The 20,416-nt window shown below is 37.5% G+C and overlaps 5 protein-coding genes across 6 annotated transcripts; 2 read left to right on the top strand and 3 right to left on the bottom strand.

Moving 5' to 3' along the window:
* Window positions 1-1,490: 1,490 nt before the first annotated feature.
* On the bottom strand, window positions 1,491-3,857 carry LOC130992480 (hydroxyphenylpyruvate reductase). Its single transcript, XM_057917131.1, has 2 exons — window positions 3,191-3,857; window positions 1,491-2,141 (listed from the first exon to the last, which is right to left on the bottom strand). Exons 1-2 carry the CDS (start codon window positions 3,770-3,772, stop codon window positions 1,623-1,625), a joined length of 1,101 nt encoding a protein of 366 aa, XP_057773114.1. The 5' UTR covers window positions 3,773-3,857; the 3' UTR covers window positions 1,491-1,622.
* A 2,398-nt stretch (window positions 3,858-6,255) lies between these two features.
* Window positions 6,256-9,335, top strand: LOC130992477 (rho guanine nucleotide exchange factor 8-like). Its single transcript, XM_057917127.1, has 7 exons — window positions 6,256-6,935; window positions 7,260-7,376; window positions 7,456-7,610; window positions 7,697-7,771; window positions 7,860-8,126; window positions 8,205-8,525; window positions 8,627-9,335. Exons 1-7 carry the CDS (start codon window positions 6,497-6,499, stop codon window positions 9,026-9,028), a joined length of 1,776 nt encoding a protein of 591 aa, XP_057773110.1. The 5' UTR covers window positions 6,256-6,496; the 3' UTR covers window positions 9,029-9,335.
* Window positions 9,336-9,404: 69 nt separating this feature from the next.
* LOC130992478 (photosystem I reaction center subunit VI, chloroplastic-like) lies at window positions 9,405-11,015 on the bottom strand. Its single transcript, XM_057917129.1, has 3 exons — window positions 10,714-11,015; window positions 10,075-10,201; window positions 9,405-9,732 (listed from the first exon to the last, which is right to left on the bottom strand). Exons 1-3 carry the CDS (start codon window positions 10,836-10,838, stop codon window positions 9,553-9,555), a joined length of 432 nt encoding a protein of 143 aa, XP_057773112.1. The 5' UTR covers window positions 10,839-11,015; the 3' UTR covers window positions 9,405-9,552.
* A 1,781-nt stretch (window positions 11,016-12,796) lies between these two features.
* LOC130992476 (30S ribosomal protein S17, chloroplastic) lies at window positions 12,797-13,556 on the top strand. The gene has a single exon (XM_057917126.1). It carries the CDS (start codon window positions 13,011-13,013, stop codon window positions 13,440-13,442), a length of 432 nt encoding a protein of 143 aa, XP_057773109.1. The 5' UTR covers window positions 12,797-13,010; the 3' UTR covers window positions 13,443-13,556.
* Window positions 12,992-19,452, bottom strand: LOC130992475 (homeobox-leucine zipper protein GLABRA 2). Of its 2 annotated transcripts, none has more exons than XM_057917124.1 (11): window positions 19,217-19,452; window positions 18,851-19,098; window positions 17,991-18,108; window positions 16,304-16,489; window positions 15,815-16,210; window positions 15,632-15,733; window positions 15,344-15,553; window positions 15,063-15,246; window positions 14,718-14,989; window positions 14,546-14,632; window positions 12,992-14,471 (listed from the first exon to the last, which is right to left on the bottom strand). In XM_057917124.1, exons 1-11 carry the CDS (start codon window positions 19,298-19,300, stop codon window positions 14,094-14,096), a joined length of 2,265 nt encoding a protein of 754 aa, XP_057773107.1. In that variant the 5' UTR covers window positions 19,301-19,452; the 3' UTR covers window positions 12,992-14,093. The 2 variants fall into 2 exon arrangements, with proteins under 2 accessions (XP_057773107.1, XP_057773108.1); XM_057917125.1 differs by having other exon boundaries at window positions 15,072-15,246; window positions 19,217-19,451.
* Between the last annotated feature and the right edge of the window lie 964 nt (window positions 19,453-20,416).

Raw genomic sequence — 20,416 nt, 5'->3', positions numbered from 1 at the left:
TGGAGTTTTTGGTGACAATTTCTATTACTTCAATTCGTTTAATTAGTAATTATGTTTTCTTTATTTGTTTTTATTGTGTTTTATTTTATTAGCATGAGTAGCTAATTTCTTGATTCGGTGAGAATAATGTAGCACTAGTCCAAAATCTGTGAGATCTAATTGTATGTTTAATTATTTTAATTGGATTTTGATTTGTTTTCTGAGCCGAGTGCTTCAATCTGATTTTCTTGAGCCTGATCACTCAGATTAGTGTCAATTAGTTCTCTCAATCCGTAATTGTTGGAATCGGGCTAATTAGTGACGAAGCTATCATATTGATAGTAGGAAATTGAATTGGTAAACGAATTATTACTTGCATTCTTGTGTAGTTTGTCTAAATCGGGTTCCTTCATCTTAATGCTATTGAAACATTAAATCTAGGTCTGACGTCTACAACTAAGTTGTGTTTTAATAAGGAAAATAGTTAGGTCTGGCGTCTACAGCTGACTATCGATAAAATAAGTGGAATTGGGGTACGTCCGCTGCATTCACGGTATCTTGTAACTGGTTGGTACATGAGAATTAATTTATCTTTGCGTCTATGATCAGAGTAGTGACTAGTGTGGATTTATTCGAAACCGAATCCATTTTATTCTTGATTTATTTCTTGTTTGCTATTTTAGTTATTTTCTTAGTTAATTATTAATCTCTCCAATTTAAGGCGTGGTGGCTACACCAAACTTAATCTTTAGGAAATTGATTGCATTTATCCGTTCTCTATGGTTCGACCCTGCTTATTGCTATACTAATTTAATTATTGGTGGGATTGCAGAAATTATATGGTGGTAGACAACGCCCACCAAATTGGCGCTGTTGTCGGAGAACAATGTTGTAAACATCACTTGATCCTTTTTCGCAGGAGTCATGGGTTCTTAAATCTTCAACAATTGTATAATAGCAATCTTCACTAATCTTCTTATTAAGTATCACATCACAACAAATGCCAGTTAAAGGGTAAGGGTTATGACATTTTTAAAAAAAGCTGAGACTTGCATTAATTCTTATAGCATCCTTTCAAGTCCTTAATTAGCCAACTTTCAAACGCCTCAATTTCTTCAAATACGCTTATCATTACCATCAAAGCTATCATCCACATTATGATATTTGATTTTGGTGTAGTCATGCTTGATTATAAGATTTCTTTTCTTTTTTCAATCCTGTCTCTTTGATGAAATATTACTTCGTCTTGCTTCTATAAATACAACCCACTTGTTAAGACTTTATTAAATGGTACGAGTTAAGACCTACATAAGTGTTTATCATCATCGTAAATTCACACAATGTTCATTAAAAGTTAAATAGAAACTAACGGCTAATTCATGGCATTTATTCTATGGCGCAGATCTAGCATCACCATCTTTTTTTTCTTTTTTGTCAAAAACAGACCGCCCTCGGTGTGGTAAAAGAACACGAAGCCTATTTACCCAAAAAATAATTAGGAAAAAAAAAACAGAATGATAATTGATGTTTTTTTTATTTGAATGAAACAATTAACAAGACCCAAAATATGAATTCATCGCTGACTGAGGATACCAAACATGCGTGCCTCTCAATAGATGGGATCAACGGCTTTCAAAGAGTTATCAAACCACAGGTGTTAACAGAGGCTTGCTGGAAAAGTGAGCTTCCAAATTTCCCAGAACAAGGTCAGCCATGACTTTACGCGTTTCCACGGTGCCGCTCCCCACATGTGGCAACAGAACTACGTTTTCGAGGCCAAACAGTTGCTCGGGCACCTCGGGTTCCTTTTCAAAGACATCAAGTCCAGCGCCACCCAGACGACCCTCCACAAGAGCTGACACCAGTTCGGCCTCATCAACATGGGGTCCCCGTCCAACGTTGATCAGAACTCCCTTCGGACCCAGTGCATCCATTACTTCCCGGTTCACAATGTGGGTTGTTTCTGGAGTCAGGGCACATGCTACCACTAGGATGTCGCTGTTTGATGCCAATTCAACAACGCTGCCATAGTACGTGTAGTTTGTGTTGGCTTTCTTGGATCTTGAGTAGTAATTGATGGGACAATCGAATGCCTCTGCTCGCTCAGCAATTGCTAACCCGATTCTGCCCAATCCTATGATGCCAACTCTTTTGCCACTGAACTGCATCACAAAAATGGACGAGTTGAGAAGCCGCCCACACATGGATAAGACTATGAATCACTATCAAAGATCAACATTCCACCAAGGGAAGTAAGACCAAAAAGACAGAAAAGTAGTCCTATTGAATGATAAAGAGTATGAAACTCAGCATCAGCAGTACTACGGCATCTAACAATATATATACCCAAAACGACACTAAAAAACATGACTAATGTCGTTCTCCTAGATGCTTGAAGCAGTTCTGCACGAAACGTGGCTATGCAAAGAAGTCAAACAGGGCAGCCAGGAACACCTACAAAGGATACAATTACAGTTTTTTTGAAGTCTTGTTAAGATTTTGGAGATTTGAAACTGCTGCTAGTTAAGCAGAGTAGAAGGTAAGTTCGATTGTACTTCATTATTAAATAAACCGTGCAATGGAATATGCATTTCTTCCCGATATCATAGACAAGTCATGACTTCCATCTAATGAATGAAGAGATTTGGGCGAGGGCGATGCATTCCACTAGGTATAGATACCTAGACTCAGTATATTTGTAACATCACAAGAACTGAAGAAGGATGCATAGGTTTATCCTAGCTGACCCTTATAGAGATGTACGGAACAATAAGTAAATTCCTCTATTCCTTAAGTAAATTCAAACCGACACATGACATGATCCATCATGAAAGAGCCCAAAAGAATCGTCAAAATCAAAATGAGAATTTAATATATTCTCTTCAAAATGAAAAACCTTTCAAGCAAAATTGGCATTTTTACTCATCAGAAGCTACTCCCTATGCTTGCAGTTGCAGAGGAAGTAACAACGAGCAAACAAGCTAAGAAATGATCGCTCACAATACATGCAGAAAACTGCCTTCAATTCCTAATGAAAATTAGCCTCAAAATGAAATCATGATCCAGCCAAGAAAAAATCCAGAATGTTACATACAGTCCAAAGCAACATGCATCAAATTCACAAAAACCTAAACTTCAACAGCACAAAATAAATGCATCAAAATCAAAACAAAAAGAGGGGAAAAAGATACAAATCATAGAACATACAAACCTTAGTAGTCAACTTGAAGTCTCCTAATTTCCACGCCCCGCTCCTCACATACTTGTCGCACTCGCAAATCCGCCTCAGAACCGCCAGCATCAACCCGATCGCCAAATCCGCGACGTCTTCCGTCAGCACATCGGGCGTGTTGGTAACCCTAATCCCCTTTTCCTTACACTGGAGCAAGTCGATTCTGTCCAATCCCACGCTGAAGCTCGAAACTATCTCCAATTTCGGCAGTGAGTCGATGATATCGGCGTCGGCGCCGTAGGTGGCGTTCCCGACAATCGCGCGGATCGACTCGGCCTGCTGAGCGAGGAATTCCCGCTGCTTCGGCTGGGTCCAGTAGCGGAAGAGCTTGAACCGCTTGTCGAGCTCTTGCTCCAAGTAGCTGTTCATGGGGCACATCATCAGAACACCGATCGCCTCCATTTTCGCGGCAGCGGCGGCGTTGGTGGCGGGGGAGGGAGATGGTGTTTGAGTGGTAGTTGAGAAATTGTGGGAGCGGTTGGTTAATATAGAGCAGGCAGCACGTGAAAGTGATGCACGGCTGAGATGCGGCGCGGCTCGGCGCCAGATTGTGGCTACCATTTTTCGGCCGTCGTGAGTCAATGACTCTGGTTTTGTACACTAGTGGTTTGGTTTCACAATGATTAGGTTAAATCAATCATTAATTAATCAAGGAAAGATTTGTATTTAAATGTGGAATAAAGTATTTTTCCATGCTCCAAATACTCCCTCCGTCCCACGCAGCATGACCCAATTTCTTTTTAAGTTTGTTCCACGAACCTTGACATGTTTCTAAAAATACCAAAAAAATTTACCATTTATTCATATTTTCACTTTTTCACCTACCACATTTAACACATAAAATATTAATTTCTTAATTCTCGTGCTAAAAATAATTGGGTCATGCTTCATGGGACGGCCAAACGCTTTTATTTTGATTTCATCATTATTTTGCATCATTAATTTAATTTGATCAATTAATTCATTAGTTGGTCAAATAAATTGTTGTATTTTTATTAAAAAATTGAGAAATTTATTTAAAAGTATTTTAATTACCACTGGAAGAATTTTTATAAAATGATTAATTAGATATATAATGTATAATTTTTAATATTATTTAATTATTTTTAATCTTTATTAAATTGAGAATATATGCAACATGATTAGATAGATATATTTTGTTGTTTATAGTTATAGAGATCAAATATCTCAAATCTCCTTCATTTGAAAAAAAAAAATTACAATTCCTTTCATTCTTATTTTCATGACACCTTCTATATAACAAGAAAATATCACATCTTTCTTTTTTTTAAATACCATTTTATACCTTTGCATCAATAAATAATTACGAATTCTTGGCTCACCTTACCATTTTTTCCATAAATTTGAGACTTGTTTTTTTTTTTTTTTTTCCGCATTACAGGTCAAAATGATGAAATTGTCAGAAAAAAACTAGGTTAAATAAAAGAGTTGAACATTTTTTCTGAACAAAACATATATGTAGTATTTAATTGAGTATTTATTTGGTGTGAGATCACTTTATTTTGTCTTGTCGTTATTTTATTAAAAGAACACCAAAAATAGAGTTGACAGATTTCAATAAAATTTCAATTTCATCAGATTTATGATATTTAATTAATATTATTAATGATTTATGATATTTATGGGATCAGGCATATAACTTAAAATTAAATTCATATTAGCATAGAGTAAATGAGTTGCTATGTGTATATATATAGATATTGAGGCTCCACCAAGAACTGGAAAAGAAGGAAAAGAAGACTTATAGCTGTATTGTTATATACTTATATCTAATAGTAAAGAACTAGTATTTTAATATCCGGTTGTGGTTGGTGGTGGCGATTTTCGGTTAGGTGGCCACCGGCCAATTTAGGCACTGCAGATGATGTTTCCTTTTAAATTTGATATATACTTTTTTTGTCCACGAAAAAATTATTTATTATATTGTAAATGATATAAATTTTTATTTTTATTTATTTTCTTTTGGTTGAAAACTCTTTTAAATAATTAGCTTGAAAAATTTATATTAATATATTATTATTATTGTTTCATCAATATAAAAGAAAATTATATGGCCCATTTTTTAATTTTTGCTTAGGGCCCTATGAGATAGATGACCGGTTTCATGAATAAATTTGGTAAGTTTTTTCTACTATTTTATATTGTTTCAATATACTTTTGAATTTAATATTGTTTAAATTTAATTGTTTTTTTATCCACAAAAAATTTGCCGCAATTTTTTTAAAATTCGTTCATGAAAATATTATACTATCACTTTCATTTATAATAGTAGGATTTATACAACTTCACTCATATTTAAAAAAATAATTTATATATATAAAGAGAGTATATATATAAAAAAAAATTGGACCTCCAGAAATTTGGGGCCCTATGCGATAGCATGTTGAGCATGTCCTTGTGTAAGGCCTGCAATGAAATATTCCAAATTCAAAGGAAATTGTTCAACTCAAGCGTGTCTTTGAGTCTTTGACGTCTAGTCAATATTTGAACACTTCATAAAATATTCTATTTCTTTCACTTCGTAAAAATAAATGAAACGTTGAGCTTTTGGACAGCTTGGAATAACTAATTAAAAATTTAATAATAAGAGTATTAGTTTTCAGATTATTTTTACATTTTATTATAATTATCCATAGTTGGAGATACTTTTGAATAATTCATGTATTTTATTGTAGTTCTCGATAGTTCAAAATATTTTTACTAAATAGCCATTAATTTAGGATATAAAACTGTGATTTTCCCTATTAGTTATGCTCTACCTAATTTGTCCTTATACTGGTTATAATACCCGCACACTTTAAAGTAAAACTCGATAGATTAATTAGGTCTAAATACCATAATATATATAGCATAAAAAGAAGGAATACAATTAAACAACGATAGCAGCCACCCAAAATACAACTAATTTTTGGCATGTGGTGCGTGTATTTCTGGCACGTTTGTGTTAGTGGTTAATCCCTTAATAGCCCAATGACGAAATTAAACACACACAAAAATACCAATAATATACCAAAAGCAGAAGGGGATAGAAAAACAGCATTCCCTTCGCCATTCCCAAAAACAAGAAACCAACGTCCAATTCTTTCATTCCCCCAGGCAGCATGCACCCCACATTCCTCCAACATTGATTTCATGCTTCATCAAAACTAAACACCCCCAATTTTTCCTAGAAAACCAATCCTTTGTAGTCTGTTTCATAGCTCCTTGTTTGGAAAGGGGAATGTTGTTAGATTCGAAATGAGGCATTGAGGTAGAGCCACAATAATGGTTAAAGCAATGGAGGAGGCTGAAGATCAAGAGAGTTCGAGATCATCGAGGCTAGGGCGGTTCAGGGGCATGCTCGAGAGTGGCGCCAGCAAGTTTCGGCGCAGCCTCAACGACAACAACACCACCACCAATGGATCAGCCTCGCCCTTACCCTCGGACGAGGACAACGAGAGGATGACGGCCAAGAGCAACGCCTCCGCCCCCTTGCCCGAAGAGCCTGCTCCGCCCCCCGTCCAGCTCACCAAGCTAGGCGGCATTCTCAGCAGGACTGAGAACGTCAAGATGAACCGGACCAGCAGCGATGGCACCCCCACCCCCGCCTCCGCCCCCGCCACGCTCCCCGCCACCACCCCCAGCCCCACCCCTGCCCCTACCCCCAAGACTAGTGAAGCGCCTCCCCCCAGCCCTCCCCCACCAGTCAGGAAGATGCCTACAGGCAAGAACATATTTTTGTTTTATAGCCTTTTTCATATGCAAAACGAAATATACATAAAAATGTAGTTATTTTTTACTATTATGTCCTTAAACGATTTACACCAATTTTAACATTGTTACACGGAACATTCGCGCAATTTTTATCTATATGATTACAATTTCCTAATGCACCAACTTTCATCAATTTTGTGATTTTGGCATAACATTTGAAAGGTTGCGATGATATGAACACCTTATCATTTTGTTGAATATTAAGACTCCAAAATTTATTTGGCAAGAAATTAGAAGATGATAAGGTTATTAAGTGGGCAAGTTGTGTTTATAGATATGGATTTGATGAAGGAGAAGTTTGCCAAGTTGCTACTAGGCGAGGACATGTCGGGTAGGGGGAAGGGAGTTTCATCGGCGTTGGCACTGTCAAATGCAATCACAAACTTAGCAGGTGAAATATTAATCAAGATTTATTGGAAGAAATCAAATTTGTTCTTTGTTTTCTTGTTGATCATCTCTTTGAAATGCAGCTTCTGCATACGGAGAGATGAAGAAATTGGAGCCGATGGCGCCCGACACCAAAGCAAAGTGGAAGAAGGAGATAGACTGGCTGCTGTCTGTCACTGATCACATTGTCGAATTCGTTGCTGTCAAACAAAAGAATAAGGATGGAACCACCTTTGAGGTTCTCTCTCTCTCTCTCTCTCTCTCCCCCTCTCTACAAAGCAGAGATGATGATGATGATGATGATGATGATGCATTGTTTTGCAGGTGATGGCGACAAGGCAGAGAAACGACCTGCACATGAACATTCCTGCGCTGCGCAAGCTTGATATGATGCTTCTTGTTAGACCACAACTTCTCTTACATCATTTCATCTCCTCACTTAAAACAAAAAACACAACTGACTGTGGTAAGTGGTGGTGATGGGCAGGACTGTCTGGACAACTTCAAGGAGCCACACGAGTTCTACTACGGATCAAAGGATGATGACAAAGGCGACAAGGCCCAAAGAAACGACGACAAATGGTGGATCCCCGTGCCTAAGGTGCCCCCCAACGGGCTGTCCGAGAACACCAGGAAGTGGCTGCAGTATCAGAAGGACTCGGTGAATCAAGTGCTCAAAGCAGCCATGGCTATCAATGCTCAGGTCCTCACTGAAATGGAGATCCCAGAAACCTACATTGAGGCTCTCCCTAAGGTACCACACAAGCCTCGTTTCCATTCTTGATTAGTTTAACTAACAAACTAACCTATATGTGTGTGTGTTTGATCCTAGAATGGTAGAGCAAGTCTCGGAGATTCAATATACAAGATGATCACAGAGGACTTCTTTGATCCAGACTACTTGCTGTCTTCGTTGGACCTATCATCGGAGCATAAGATAGTCGACCTCAAGAACAAGATTGAGGCGTCTGTCGTGATCTGGAAGAGGAAGATCAATGCTAAAGACACCAAGTCCTCGTGGGGCTCGGGCGTGAGCATGGAGAAGAGGGAGCTTCTAGAAGATAGAGCAGAAACCGTGTTACTCATTCTCAAGCATCGTTTCCCCGGTATCCCTCAATCTGATCTAGACATCAGCAAAATCGAGTTCAACAAAGTAACAAGACTTTCCCTCTCTACTTCTCTTCATCTATAGTATGTGTATGATGGATTTTCTCAGATTGAGTTCTGTGTTTTTGTTTTGCTTGGTTCTTGCAGGATGTGGGGCACGCGGTTCTTGAGAGCTACTCGAGAATCTTGGAGACCTTAGCATTCACCGTGTTGTCTAGAATAGAGGACGTGATGAGCGCTGACGCTCAAGCTAGAGGCTCAGCGAATGCAGAGAAGACGAAATCCTTAAAGGAGAGAACGGTGTCTGAGAAAGTTGCGGTGGCTAAGGAAGAAACGGAGAGTGAGACGCCCAACTCAAAGACGCTGCTGGATTTCATGGGGTGGAACGTGGAGCAGCAAGGGGAGACGGATGGGAAGAAAGCCAACGACGAGAATGCAGATGCAAAGACCCTCACCAAACAAGAGAACATTGTCCCAAACAAGAAGTTGTCCTACATAGAGAGGCTAGAGATTCTAGGCGGTTCGAGAAGCCCAACAGCGCGCCACTAACATGATGCACGACGCTCAACAGGTGATGGATGTACATACAGAAATGTCACAAAAATCATAGGGAGTTTATCAAGTTAAAAAGTTTCTGCTTTGCTAACAGCAAGCAGTGGTAGATTAATTGGGTTTTATCAAGTTTTTTTAGATGTCTAAGGAGTCAAATTAATGACTCGTGTTTATGGATTGCACGGCCGTAGCTGGCTGCAGTCCTAGTGTTCTAATAGTCTGCAGCAGGCAATACTAGTTATGTGATTGAACAAAGTAACCAGAAGCAGTTCTGAGCTATACTACAAAAACCATTCTTAGCTTACTAGTTTCATGAGCAAGCATACGCGTTGACTATGATTAAGTGCTATATTCGTGTTGTGGGAGTAAACACTTAAAAGCAAGATCATGAAAGACTAATTCAACATTCGATGATGATTGACATTGTTACGAGTAGGTTTGAGATTTACTTACAAAGCTGTGGAAATCATACATCAAATCATCAACCCAACATGTTTAAAAATTTTGAAGATCTCATGAGATTAGATTTTGCCACGTGGGCCGAGCTTAGGCGGAAGTTGAGGGCCCTTGACTATTGGCAGAACATCTCCAGTTGCTTGGGAGCTCACATAGGCAAGAGTGGCACCACCTCCAATTATCAAGAATTTGAGCAGCAGACCTCTCTTGGTGAAAGGGGCAGCAAATGTTTCAAAGAACTTGCTCTGCAAAAAGAATCAGATTCTTGAACAAAACTTCCTAGTCACAAAACAAAATGTTTGCAGTGATCCTGGACTCATCTCAACCATACACAGATGCATCCTATCAAAATCTTCTGAATCCTTATACTCAGCAGAAGTGAAGATTTACATAAATGTCTTTAATTTAGTAATACTTTTCTTGAATTACATCCTATACATATAGATAAGCTAAAAACCTCAATAATGCTCTCAAGTACTTAGCAAAATCTAGATTCAGCAATAAGAGATCACAAAACATGAAAATTAGCAAGAAGGACTCTAGCAATGAAAGAAATGCATATGCAAATGAAGCATGAATATATATACCTGAAGTGAGTTGTATGGTGAAGGTGCATCTGATCCATACAAATCCCATTGGCCGGTGGTGTTGCCGATGTCCTCCAAATCAAAGTAGACACTCTTGTCACCATACTTTGCAACCACAGCACCACTCCTACAAACAATTTCATTGCATTACTAAATAATGTCTCTCCAATTTGTCCAACCTAGAAAAAACAGACTACCAACCAACAATTAATGTGCATCATCAAAATCCATAGATGAGTATGTTTCAAGATTTCCACCTTTTCCAAATGTAAAATCCACCATATATAAGTGAAATCCTTTCAAGATTTGATTTTGATATATATATATACAGAAAATAAGTTTCAAGATTTCAGTTCCAAGCGTTATCAACTCATATTACCAAATACAGCAACAAAAATCAATGAGACCATGCCCTCACTCAAACAAAGAATTAATTGGAACTCAAATTCAATATTTGACAGTAATAAAAAGACTATACCTCTAAACAAAATCAACCCAGGTTAAAATTAACAACAATTATCAAAGTCAGGAAAAAAAAAAAAAAGGATCTTGCATGCCACCCAAATAAAACACATAAACACATACTAAAAAGGAAAAAGAAAAATCAAATTATAGCTGTTAACAAGTTATTACATTTACCTGTAGTTGGTGGGCTTGAAGGTGAGGCGAGATGGCTTGACATGGAGCTTAGTTCCGGCGAGAGAGCTACCGGAGAGGCCCTTTACGGCGGTGGGCTGGGCGGCGGCAATTGCTAGTGAAGCCATCTCTTTTCTTGGGTGCGACGCGCCTGTGAGTAAACTGAAAAAACTACTTTGATTCTTATTTGGCAATTTTGATTGTATTTTATGGTCTTGATTGGATGCCGTTATGCCACGTGGGAAGCTGGTTTGCCTTCAAGAGATATGGCATTCCCATTTAAGAGGTGCCACTTGGGTTCGACTTGGATAACCCTATCCTTTCAACGCTATATATTAATTTATTTTTTTATTGCTTATGATTTAATATATTCACATAAATTTTTAGTTTCTGGTGAATATTATTTCATAGCACCTTAATTGGAGAACTCACGCGTAAATGTAGAGAAGGAAGAAAAAGAGTATTTAAATTACTTCTTAATACTCTCTCCGTCTGCCAAGATTATGTAAAAATTACTATATTTGGCGTCCGCCAAGATTATGTCACTTTCCTTTTATGGCAATGGTCCCACCATCCTCTTTAATATTTTATCCTTACTAACACTCTTTATTTACAAAAAACCCACTCAAAATTCAATCTCAACCACACATCTCATAAAGTGGTGGGACCCTTTCTCCACTACATCAAAATCATCACCAATTTTATTAAATCTCGTGCCCAAGCAATTTTACATAATTTTGGCGGACGGAGGGAGTAATATTTTAAAGTACTTCTAACGTCCCAAATTTTCTTTTTTAACATTTCATTTATAATGTCCCAATCATAAAAAAATATATATATATCTACTCTTCTTTTTTATTTGAAAAAGTAAATCAAATAAATAATAGTGAGTACAAGGGGTATTCAACCCAAAAAGTACATGAGAACATATTAAATCACAAGTCAAGAAGAAAACTTAGAAGAAAAATAATGGATTGGATCTACAAACCAATCGTGAACCGAATAACAAAAGTTACTAGACAACATCGCCCTCCACGTGCAAAAAATAATGTTATCCACCATTTCAGCAGAATCAATGTTTCTATCTTTAAAAATTATTTCATTTCGAGCTTTCCAAATTCTCGAACAAACACATTTCCAAATCATGTTGAACATCAATTTTTCCATCTTGTTATTGCACAAATTGACAAACTCACAGAAATATTCCAAGATCGAAGAAAAACAGAGGCAAATGATCTTCAACCAGTTGTAAATTTTATTCCACACGATAGCAGAAAAAGAACATACTAGCAATAAATGATCGATCGATTCTTCATGAGAGGAACAACTTGGACAACTTTGATTATTGACCTCAAGGGCAATTCTTCTCTTCATCAGATTGTGTATGGTAGGAATCCAATCTTGGAGAGCTTTCCACACAAATGCTGATACTTTACAAAGAATAAATTTCATCCAAATTCTTCTGAAAGTTGACGAAAAGTTGTCCACAATCAAGGAAGCTTTATGAATATGAAAGTACATCTTCTTGGTTGAAAAATTTCCAATAATTAAACCTTTCCATGATAAAGAATCTGAAGTGGGTTGATGGAGAGAAATCCTACACAAGACAGACCAAAATTCCAGAAAATTGACTTAAAAACTCAACTCCAATTAAAACACCACACTCAGACCCCTTATCTGAAGCACATCATATTTCTCTCCTCATTTACTTTATCTATCTATTACTCTTTCACTATTCTCTTTATCTCTCTCTTCATTTATTTCATCTATATTTTCTTAATTTGTGTGTCTTATTTTTTTGAGAATTTTATTATTGGCACGGAGAGAGTACTATAATAGTATAACTCTCGAAAATGAGAAGAAATTCAAGTAAAAACATTTTAAGTGGTCGATTTGTTGTAATCTATAAATCTGTATTTGTGTTTATTTTTATTCAAAAAATAATTGTACAAAATCTCGAAATATGTGTGATTTATAATGGATTAATGATGCGCGTAGAAAATAACAATCAATTATACAAATTATGACATACAGTTAATTCAAGTGTAAATATAATCATCACAAAACCAGTTAGAGCAAACGACAATATACAAATCAAATAAAATTAAAAATATATAACAAAAAAACCCACGAAGAGTTGCTCAAATTTTTTTTTACGCTTCCAAAATGGAAGGAGTCGTGCTTTTTGAGCAAGTGAAATCGCTAGATATGATGCGCGACTTTATCCAGGCGTCGTGCTACTCCCACACAAAAACCCACCTCTGTTATCCAATTCGAACCCAGAAAAAAATCAATCAACAATGCTTCTAACATCCCAATTCAAATCCCTCTCCCTCACCACCCCCTTCCTCCATGCCCCCTTGAGGCCCGCCGCCGCCGCCGCCGCTCCACCTCCCGCGGCGGCGCGCCCCGTGATCAAGGCAATGAGGACGCTGCAAGGCAGAGTGGTGTGCGCCGCCAGCGACAAGACGGTGGCCGTGGAGGTGACGCGCCTGGCCCCACACCCAAAGTACAAGCGGCGCGTGAGGAAGAAGAAGAAATACCAGGCCCACGACCCCTTGAACCAGTTCAAAGTCGGCGACGTCGTCCAGCTCGAGAAGGGCCGCCCCGTCAGCAAGAACAAGACCTTCTGGGCTGTCCCTGTCCCCCCCCGCCCCGCCCCCAAGTCCAAGGACGACGCGCCGCCGCAGGGCCTCGGGATTCCTTTGGAATCCGAGTTGAACCAAGTTTGAAATTTGTTTTTTAAATTGTAAGAATTTTTTGTTTTTTGAGGCTGCGAGGAATCTAATTGCTGTATTTGGAAATTATATCTTCTGTTAATGTAGTGTGGTTTTCAGTGTTTGTTATGTTGAATTTTGATCTGTGGGAGTTTATGATGGATTGCTCTGATTTTGGGGGAGTTTGATTGGGAATCATGTGATGAAATGTCTTTTAGAATTTTTAATTGCAACATAACTAATTCCATGATTGCAAATTCTTGATTTTTGGCAATTTTTTTCAAGTGAAGCTCCAAGTGTTATTACAAGATAGATAGGACTAAAAACACAAGGGATTAAAAATAGACACATTGCAATAATAACATCATTTTTGGATTAGTAGCAAACTAGACACATTCAACGACGTCAATTTGCCCTTAATATCATACCAATCAGAAGAATAAAAAAAAAAAATGGAAACAGAAGCATGGGATGATGTTTCTAAGCTATCAAAATCTTCATAAATGTACAATTTCACACAAAAAGTAGTGTAGTCTATCTTCTTAGTAGCTTGCTAGTTATGGCAAAAATACATTCCCTATTTGTTCCCTTTTAGAACAGATTAAAAAGAATGCTAGTACTACTCTGTTCTGACTGATAATAACTAAATGAAAAAAAAAAATGGCTTCAATCTTCACACTGCAGAGTGGTCTTTATATTCTGCAGCGTGCAAGATATGAGGATGTTAACCGATTCCACTGAATCCAAAGAGAGTTTTGTTGCTGATGCATTGCTGATTAGTATCTGGAATGCCATGGTAAGCAAGGACCCTCCTTCTGCGCTCTTCTCCTCCGGCCTGGATGTGATCACCAGCGGCCTCGACTCGATCCCATCTGGAAGGATCGAGAAGCCGGAGGGCAGCACTGCTATGTTGCTTGAGTCGCAGCCCGTAATCACTGACTGCATCCCTTTGATGTCCACGGGGGCGTAGATGATCATTGACTCGTAGGCGTTGGTGCTGCTATCTTGGAGCACCCACATCTTGTGCTCTTCGTTCTGCATTGCCTGAAACCATGATCGTAGAACTCGGGGTTAGTATAAAGTGTGGCCTTCTCGTGGTGGTTTTGGCTCAGTCTCACCATGGTTGTGACTGCGTTTCCTCGGTCTTGCCCTTTGGCTAGGTTTGCAATGGTTTGCACTGTGCTTCCTTTAGACATTATGTCCCACTGAGAGATGTTTTCCAAGAAATTTAGTAAGAAACAGGTTAGGTTAGGTTAAAGTAGTGATGAAAGTGGTGATTTGAGTTGAGACCTCGTTTCTACGATTCTCGTCTCTTAGGAAGTCGAAGAGGACGTGGTGAGGGACGGGGAGCCAGACACTAGCAACGGCAGACAAGATCGTGCCAAGAGGCTCCCCGGGGTCGTTGTGGTTCTTCCTCGTTGCCACCCTGATTTCCTCTCCGGTTTTGCTGGTGATTTTGTTCCACGAATTGAAGCTCGAGTCGCCTAACGCTCTGCAGAAACTTCTGCTCATTCTCTGTGCTAGTTTCAATATGCTTTTTCTCCCAGCAAGTGTAGCAACGCCTGCTTTCAATCACAATTGATTATTACTATTATTTACAGATTTCAGTCACTTTTGAGGAAACTATAACTCAACTCATTTTACCACTTGAATCTTTTACAGGAACATTCGTAGCCACGAGGAAAACGAGGCGGTCGCACTGCTGCTGCAATGTGGAGAGCCAGTGCTTCGCGCCGAATCCTAGCCCGCTGTTGACTATGGTCCGATACAGAGAGTGAACCGTGCTTCTCTGGCACTCGACGTGCTCTACCCAAGTTACCTGGAAAAAGAAAATTGCACGAGAGCAAAACTAGTGATATAAGATTGCTTGACAGGAATAGGGCTTAGCAAAGTATGATTTTGTAATCTCTTACAACCTTACAGTGGCCGTTGGATTTGTCCTCGATGATGCAACCCGATGGACGCTTCCTGCACCTGTGCGGAGATGTGTCTGTCCTGTCCTCGCCTCCGTCAACCGAGACATCAGCTATTGCCCACTGGTTTGCGCTTATCTGCTTGCTGTATCGGACGAAATACACCTCTCTCGTGGCGACCAACGGGGTCAGCATTTGGATCTCGGCAAACATCTACCATAGTGTGAATTGCATCTTCTATATATGGTGGTGAATATAGATTTTGTACAGTTTTTCAAAATATGGTCTTACCAAGTGAGCGGCACCGTCTCTGTTGGGGCCCTCTCCGTTGCAAATGACATCGACTGTAGCTGCCTTCGAGATCAAGCAAGGAAACAACTCCTTCCACTGATTCTGTAATCAAACATATTTCCTTCAAACTCTGCTGTGTTTGATGAAATATAACACGAGAGCAAAACTAGTAGATATAATCACCGCGTCCATGAACGTCTGGACGAGCCAAGGGAGATCGACAAAGACGAGTGCAGTCTCTCTTGAGGCCTCTACTGATGATTTCTTCCTTGGCTGCGTGCTGTTGTGATCCTCTGCAGCGCAGAAGTCTTTTCTATACTCGTCGTAGTTGAGTATGTCACGCCCCGTCTCGTAGCTCCGTATCCACAGCGGCTCCCCGTGGCTGGCCATCTTCCTCAGCTCGTCCGCGGCTCTGCTCACAGCTTCCATGATGCGCGCTTTCTCAAGGCCGGAATTCGCGGCGAAGAGCTCGAACGAGCTACGGTTTTCTTGATCGTTTCCTGAAGAGTGCGACGAGCTTCTCGGTGATGTTCCATGAGCATGGGGGTGTTTTCCTATAACTGATTTAAGCTTTTCAACCTGCAGAGTAGATTAATCATGATTTGTGTATTTACATGCAATTAACTCTAAAAACACACCCATTCTTGAAAATGCATGTATATGTTGTTGTACCTCAGCTTTGAGCCTTGCATTCTCTAGTCTGAGTTTCTGGCCTTCAGTTGTGGTGGCAGCGGCAGCGGCAGCATCCTTGTTAAGGCAAGACTGCGTCTTGATGGATTCTCTCAGCGCTTTATTTTCGTCGCGGAGTTTGTCTATTTCGGATTTTAATAAAGAGTTTTCATGACGTTCCTGTATAGCCTGCAAGTGCAAATCAAACACACCGCTCTTTTCAATTGATTAGCAGAAAAAACGTACCTTGTACGTGTAATTAATGTTATTTTAATTGATAATCTATTATTTTAAAAAATCTATTAATTTATTATTTTTATTAGATAATTTATTGAATGGATATATTTATTCATAAGTATTATCAATAGCTATAGATATAAAGTATTCTTTATAGATTTGGGTGACAAATAAATGTATATCAAAATAGATTTATATTTTATAAATATAATAATAAATATATAATAGAAATAAAATAGACAATCCACAAGTTATACCTTAGACTGACTTAGGCTCTTTTTCTATTAGTATAGATTTAATCACAATTTTAATCCCAACTTCAATTAATATATTATTGAAGCCTCATAAACTGATTTATTCACAATTTGAGCTCATTAGTGATTTTTGTTGGTACCCGAATTTTAAGCGTGGCATTTCCACTGTAAATATTTAATGATGTGGAAAATTGAAATATTTTGTGTTATAAAAAATGTTGTTTATGTATAAAATAATTATAAAATATGTCATGGAACATCTCAAATTTCCACATCATTAAATTTACACGGTTTGAAATGTCACCTTTAAAATCCCGCTAACAGGTCAAAATTAATTTGTCACATAATCACTTTATAAAACTTGAATAATATACTCCTCGTCCCATAAAAATATATATAATTTTTTTTTCGTCCGTCCCACAAAAACATGCATATTTCATTTATAGTAATAATTCTCCCACTAAACATCACAATCAATGTGAAACTCTTTCTCCATTTATATTACTCCCCCGTCCCACGAATCTTGACACGTTTTCCTTTTTGGGCCATCCCACGAATCTTGACACGTTTCCTTTTTGGGTAATAATTATTACCTTCTCTCTCCTACTTTATCACCTTTATTATATTTTCTCTCCTACTTTATCACTTTTATTACATTCTCTCTCCTACTTTATCAATTTTATATTTTATTAATTACACACTTAAAACACTAATCTACAACTCCTTAATTCTCGTGCCGAACCCAAACGTGTCAAGACTTGCAGGACGGAGGGAGTATATTTTACAGGATTTTTTAAAACTCGTGTCATCCCAAACTATGCATATTTTTATGGGACGGAGAGAGTACTAACTAGTTGAAGTTCGGGTCAGAATCTGTAACTAAATTTATTTATTGGGTTAAAAACTAGGGTATTTCCACTTGTTTAAATTGGTTTTCAGAGTTAATTCGAACGGGATGTTGTATGCTCACTTTATCACTGTACTAATTTCAAAAAAAAAAAAAAACTTTTTTTTTCGCCTTTATTTTTAGAATTTTATTTTTCACTTGTTAATGCATTCAATTCAAGATATAGGTTCTATCACTCCTAATTCTTAAATATCGAGTTTTCTCATTAACACTTATTAGTTCAATAAATCTTCATTTCTGGAAAACATGCAACAAATTGTAGATGAATGATAAATAGTTAGTGATCGATTACCTTAATCTGCGTTCGACGATTTTGAAACCAGAATTTCACTTGCCTAGGATGAAGCCCTAATTGCTTGCTTAGCTCCAGCCTTTGCTTCTCATCTGGGTGAGGGGACTCTTTAAATAATCTGCAAATTATATATTCCCAACTTAGAAAAGCCTACAAAGAACATTATGCAATATACTCTACTATATACTTCTTCCCATCTCATGAAATTAATCTTTTTTTTAGGGTGTCCCAAAAATATAGCCTAATTTTTAATTTTAATTTTATTAAATCATTGTTTTACTAAAATAACTATATTTAATATTTGTGAAATAGTATGTGGAGAAGTAAATTTTAGAAAAATAGAACATTTATATATAAATTATATTTTCCAAAGAAAATTAAATGTGTATCTTTAATCTATGAACAAATTCAAAGATGACTAATTTTACTGAAACAGTGACCCACTTGCATATATGTCAGCTTAACTAATAGTAGTAAAATATATAAAAATAAATAAATAAATGACTGTTAAATCTGTATAATATATCCCTCTCTGAGAAATTGACAACTTCGGACGCCATATGCATACTTGCACAGCTGAAAATAACTGTACACACATCAAGAAAAACGTGGTACAAAATATACTAGAATAGCTCTTTCAGATCTTGTCATAATCTCATAATAAATTTGATTATTTTTTTTAAGCCGTTAATCTACTCCTTTGATTTCTCCGGCCATATTCATCATATATCTCAAATAAAAATGGAACATGCTAGAAATTACAAACATAAATTAATACGAACTTGAAAATGGTGAATGTAATTCTCACACATACACATGTGTGTGTGTGTGTGTGGAGGAGACTAAAGAGAGAAACATACGCTTCCATTTCTCGAATCTGTCGGGGTGTGTGTCTGTGATATTTCTTCCTCTTCCTCTTCTTGCCGCCGCCGCCGTCATTTTCATCTTCATCTTCATCATCCATTAATCCCTCCGCCGCCAACTCGTAGTCGTCGTCCGACCGCGACTTGCCGGCGCCGGAATTCTCGCTGCTTATCTCCACCGCGTCGCCGCCGATCCCGCCCTCCCCCTCCTCCACCTCGCCTCCGCCACCTTGGAAAATACCAGCCTTTCACAAAAACGAGAATAAAATTAAAAAACCACATAACTAATTCGAAATTACATGCAAAACAATTTATTTATTTTATTTAAAAAGAAAAAGGAAAGTAGAGAGAGAGGGAGAGTACAAGAGAGAGTGAGAGAGCTGGAGCAGAGGCGAAAAGATCTCTGGGCTGAGAAGGGGGGAGATTGGACGACATATCTACACTCATTGCATTTGCCAAATCGATGATAAATTGCTTTCTTAATTAACTTGCTTTGTGTTTTTATCAGCTACTCTTTTTTCTTTTTTTCTTTTTTAATTTTAAATATGAAGCTCCTTTCGTGGGCTTGTGATGTGAAGAAGACGGTGGGGTCTGTTCATTAAGGATATGAAACAAAACGGAGACTTATAGCTGTTGAGTACTTTTTTTCATATCTTTGTGTCCATTTCCTACGCATACATTAATTTAATGAATAATTAATTTTCTAGTATTTGTTTTTATCTCATTGATTATTTCTTGGTACACCTTCAATTTTGTACTCCCTCCATCCTACTCCAATAGGCTCATTTTCCTTTTTGGATAAAAAAATTGTATTTAATTGGTGTGGACCACACCACTTTACTATCATTTTTCTACTAAAAAATAAGTTTTCTTAATCTTCGTGCCCAAAAGAAGTGAGCCTATTGGAATGGGACGGAGGGAGTAATATATAACGCCAAAAATAATTCCTAACTGTAAATGTCTGAATTTTAAAAATTAAAATTTTTATTTCTTATAAAATTCAAATTCAATATCTTGAATTCATTTCACAAAGTGATGAATTAATCGTAGATATTGATGATATAAGAGTTAAAAATAATTCATATTTTATATTTTAAAAGAAACTTTTATTTTAGTAGAAAGAAATGTTTCGTTAAAAATATTAAAATTGAGAATTTATGTGAACACTCGCTAACAAATCAATAATTTTTATGAACAAACATTTTGGTCTAGGTTCGAATCCTGGAGTGAGCGAAATTTTCACCATATTAAATAAGTTAATTATTCATAGAATTTGTTGATTTATTCATTATTCTTATTTTATCATAAAAATAAAATTTTGAATCGAACAACTCTCTCTCTCTCTCTCTCTCTCTCTCTATATATATATATATATATATAGGGAATGGTTCCAATGAGAATAGTCATATATTGTGAGAATGAGAATTGATATAAGAGTAAGGCCGGCCAGAATATGGCCAAACAGTTTTTCCCTTGATATAAATATGTCGGTGTTGAATAAGTTGTTGGTAATGCGTGAATAATCATTCAAACTTGGGTTTGAATCTTAGAGCGTCGAAAATT

Source organism: Salvia miltiorrhiza, chromosome 7 (assembly GCF_028751815.1).
Source record: "Salvia miltiorrhiza cultivar Shanhuang (shh) chromosome 7, IMPLAD_Smil_shh, whole genome shotgun sequence".
Taxonomy (NCBI): domain Eukaryota; kingdom Viridiplantae; phylum Streptophyta; class Magnoliopsida; order Lamiales; family Lamiaceae; genus Salvia; species Salvia miltiorrhiza.
The sequence above is the reverse complement of the archived record's forward strand: the minus strand, read 5'-3'. Positions and strand labels throughout refer to the sequence as shown.

Excerpts from the sequence above, each read along its gene's own strand:
- LOC130992476 (XM_057917126.1), top strand. The coding sequence starts at position 13,011 with ATGCTTCTAACATCCCAATTCAAATCCCTCTCCCTCACCACCCCCTTC.
- LOC130992480 (XM_057917131.1), bottom strand. The coding sequence starts at position 3,772 with ATGGTAGCCACAATCTGGCGCCGAGCCGCGCCGCATCTCAGCCGTGCA. Across the intron at positions 2,142-3,190 it reads ACTTCAAGTTGACTACTAAG|TTCAGTGGCAAAAGAGTTGG; the intron begins GTTTGTATGTTC and ends TTTGTGATGCAG.
- LOC130992477 (XM_057917127.1), top strand. The coding sequence starts at position 6,497 with ATGGTTAAAGCAATGGAGGAGGCTGAAGATCAAGAGAGTTCGAGATCA. Across the intron at positions 6,936-7,259 it reads AGTCAGGAAGATGCCTACAG|ATATGGATTTGATGAAGGAG; the intron begins GCAAGAACATAT and ends TTGTGTTTATAG. Across the intron at positions 7,377-7,455 it reads TGCAATCACAAACTTAGCAG|CTTCTGCATACGGAGAGATG; the intron begins GTGAAATATTAA and ends TTTGAAATGCAG.
- LOC130992475 (XM_057917124.1), bottom strand. The coding sequence starts at position 19,300 with ATGAGTGTAGATATGTCGTCCAATCTCCCCCCTTCTCAGCCCAGAGAT. Across the intron at positions 16,490-17,990 it reads ATCGTCGAACGCAGATTAAG|GCTATACAGGAACGTCATGA; the intron begins GTAATCGATCAC and ends TTGCACTTGCAG. Across the intron at positions 15,554-15,631 it reads GAGACGGTGCCGCTCACTTG|ATGTTTGCCGAGATCCAAAT; the intron begins GTAAGACCATAT and ends ACACTATGGTAG.
- LOC130992478 (XM_057917129.1), bottom strand. The coding sequence starts at position 10,838 with ATGGCTTCACTAGCAATTGCCGCCGCCCAGCCCACCGCCGTAAAGGGC. Across the intron at positions 10,202-10,713 it reads TTCAAGCCCACCAACTACAG|GAGTGGTGCTGTGGTTGCAA; the intron begins GTAAATGTAATA and ends AATTGTTTGTAG. Across the intron at positions 9,733-10,074 it reads CACCATACAACTCACTTCAG|AGCAAGTTCTTTGAAACATT; the intron begins GTATATATATTC and ends TTCTTTTTGCAG.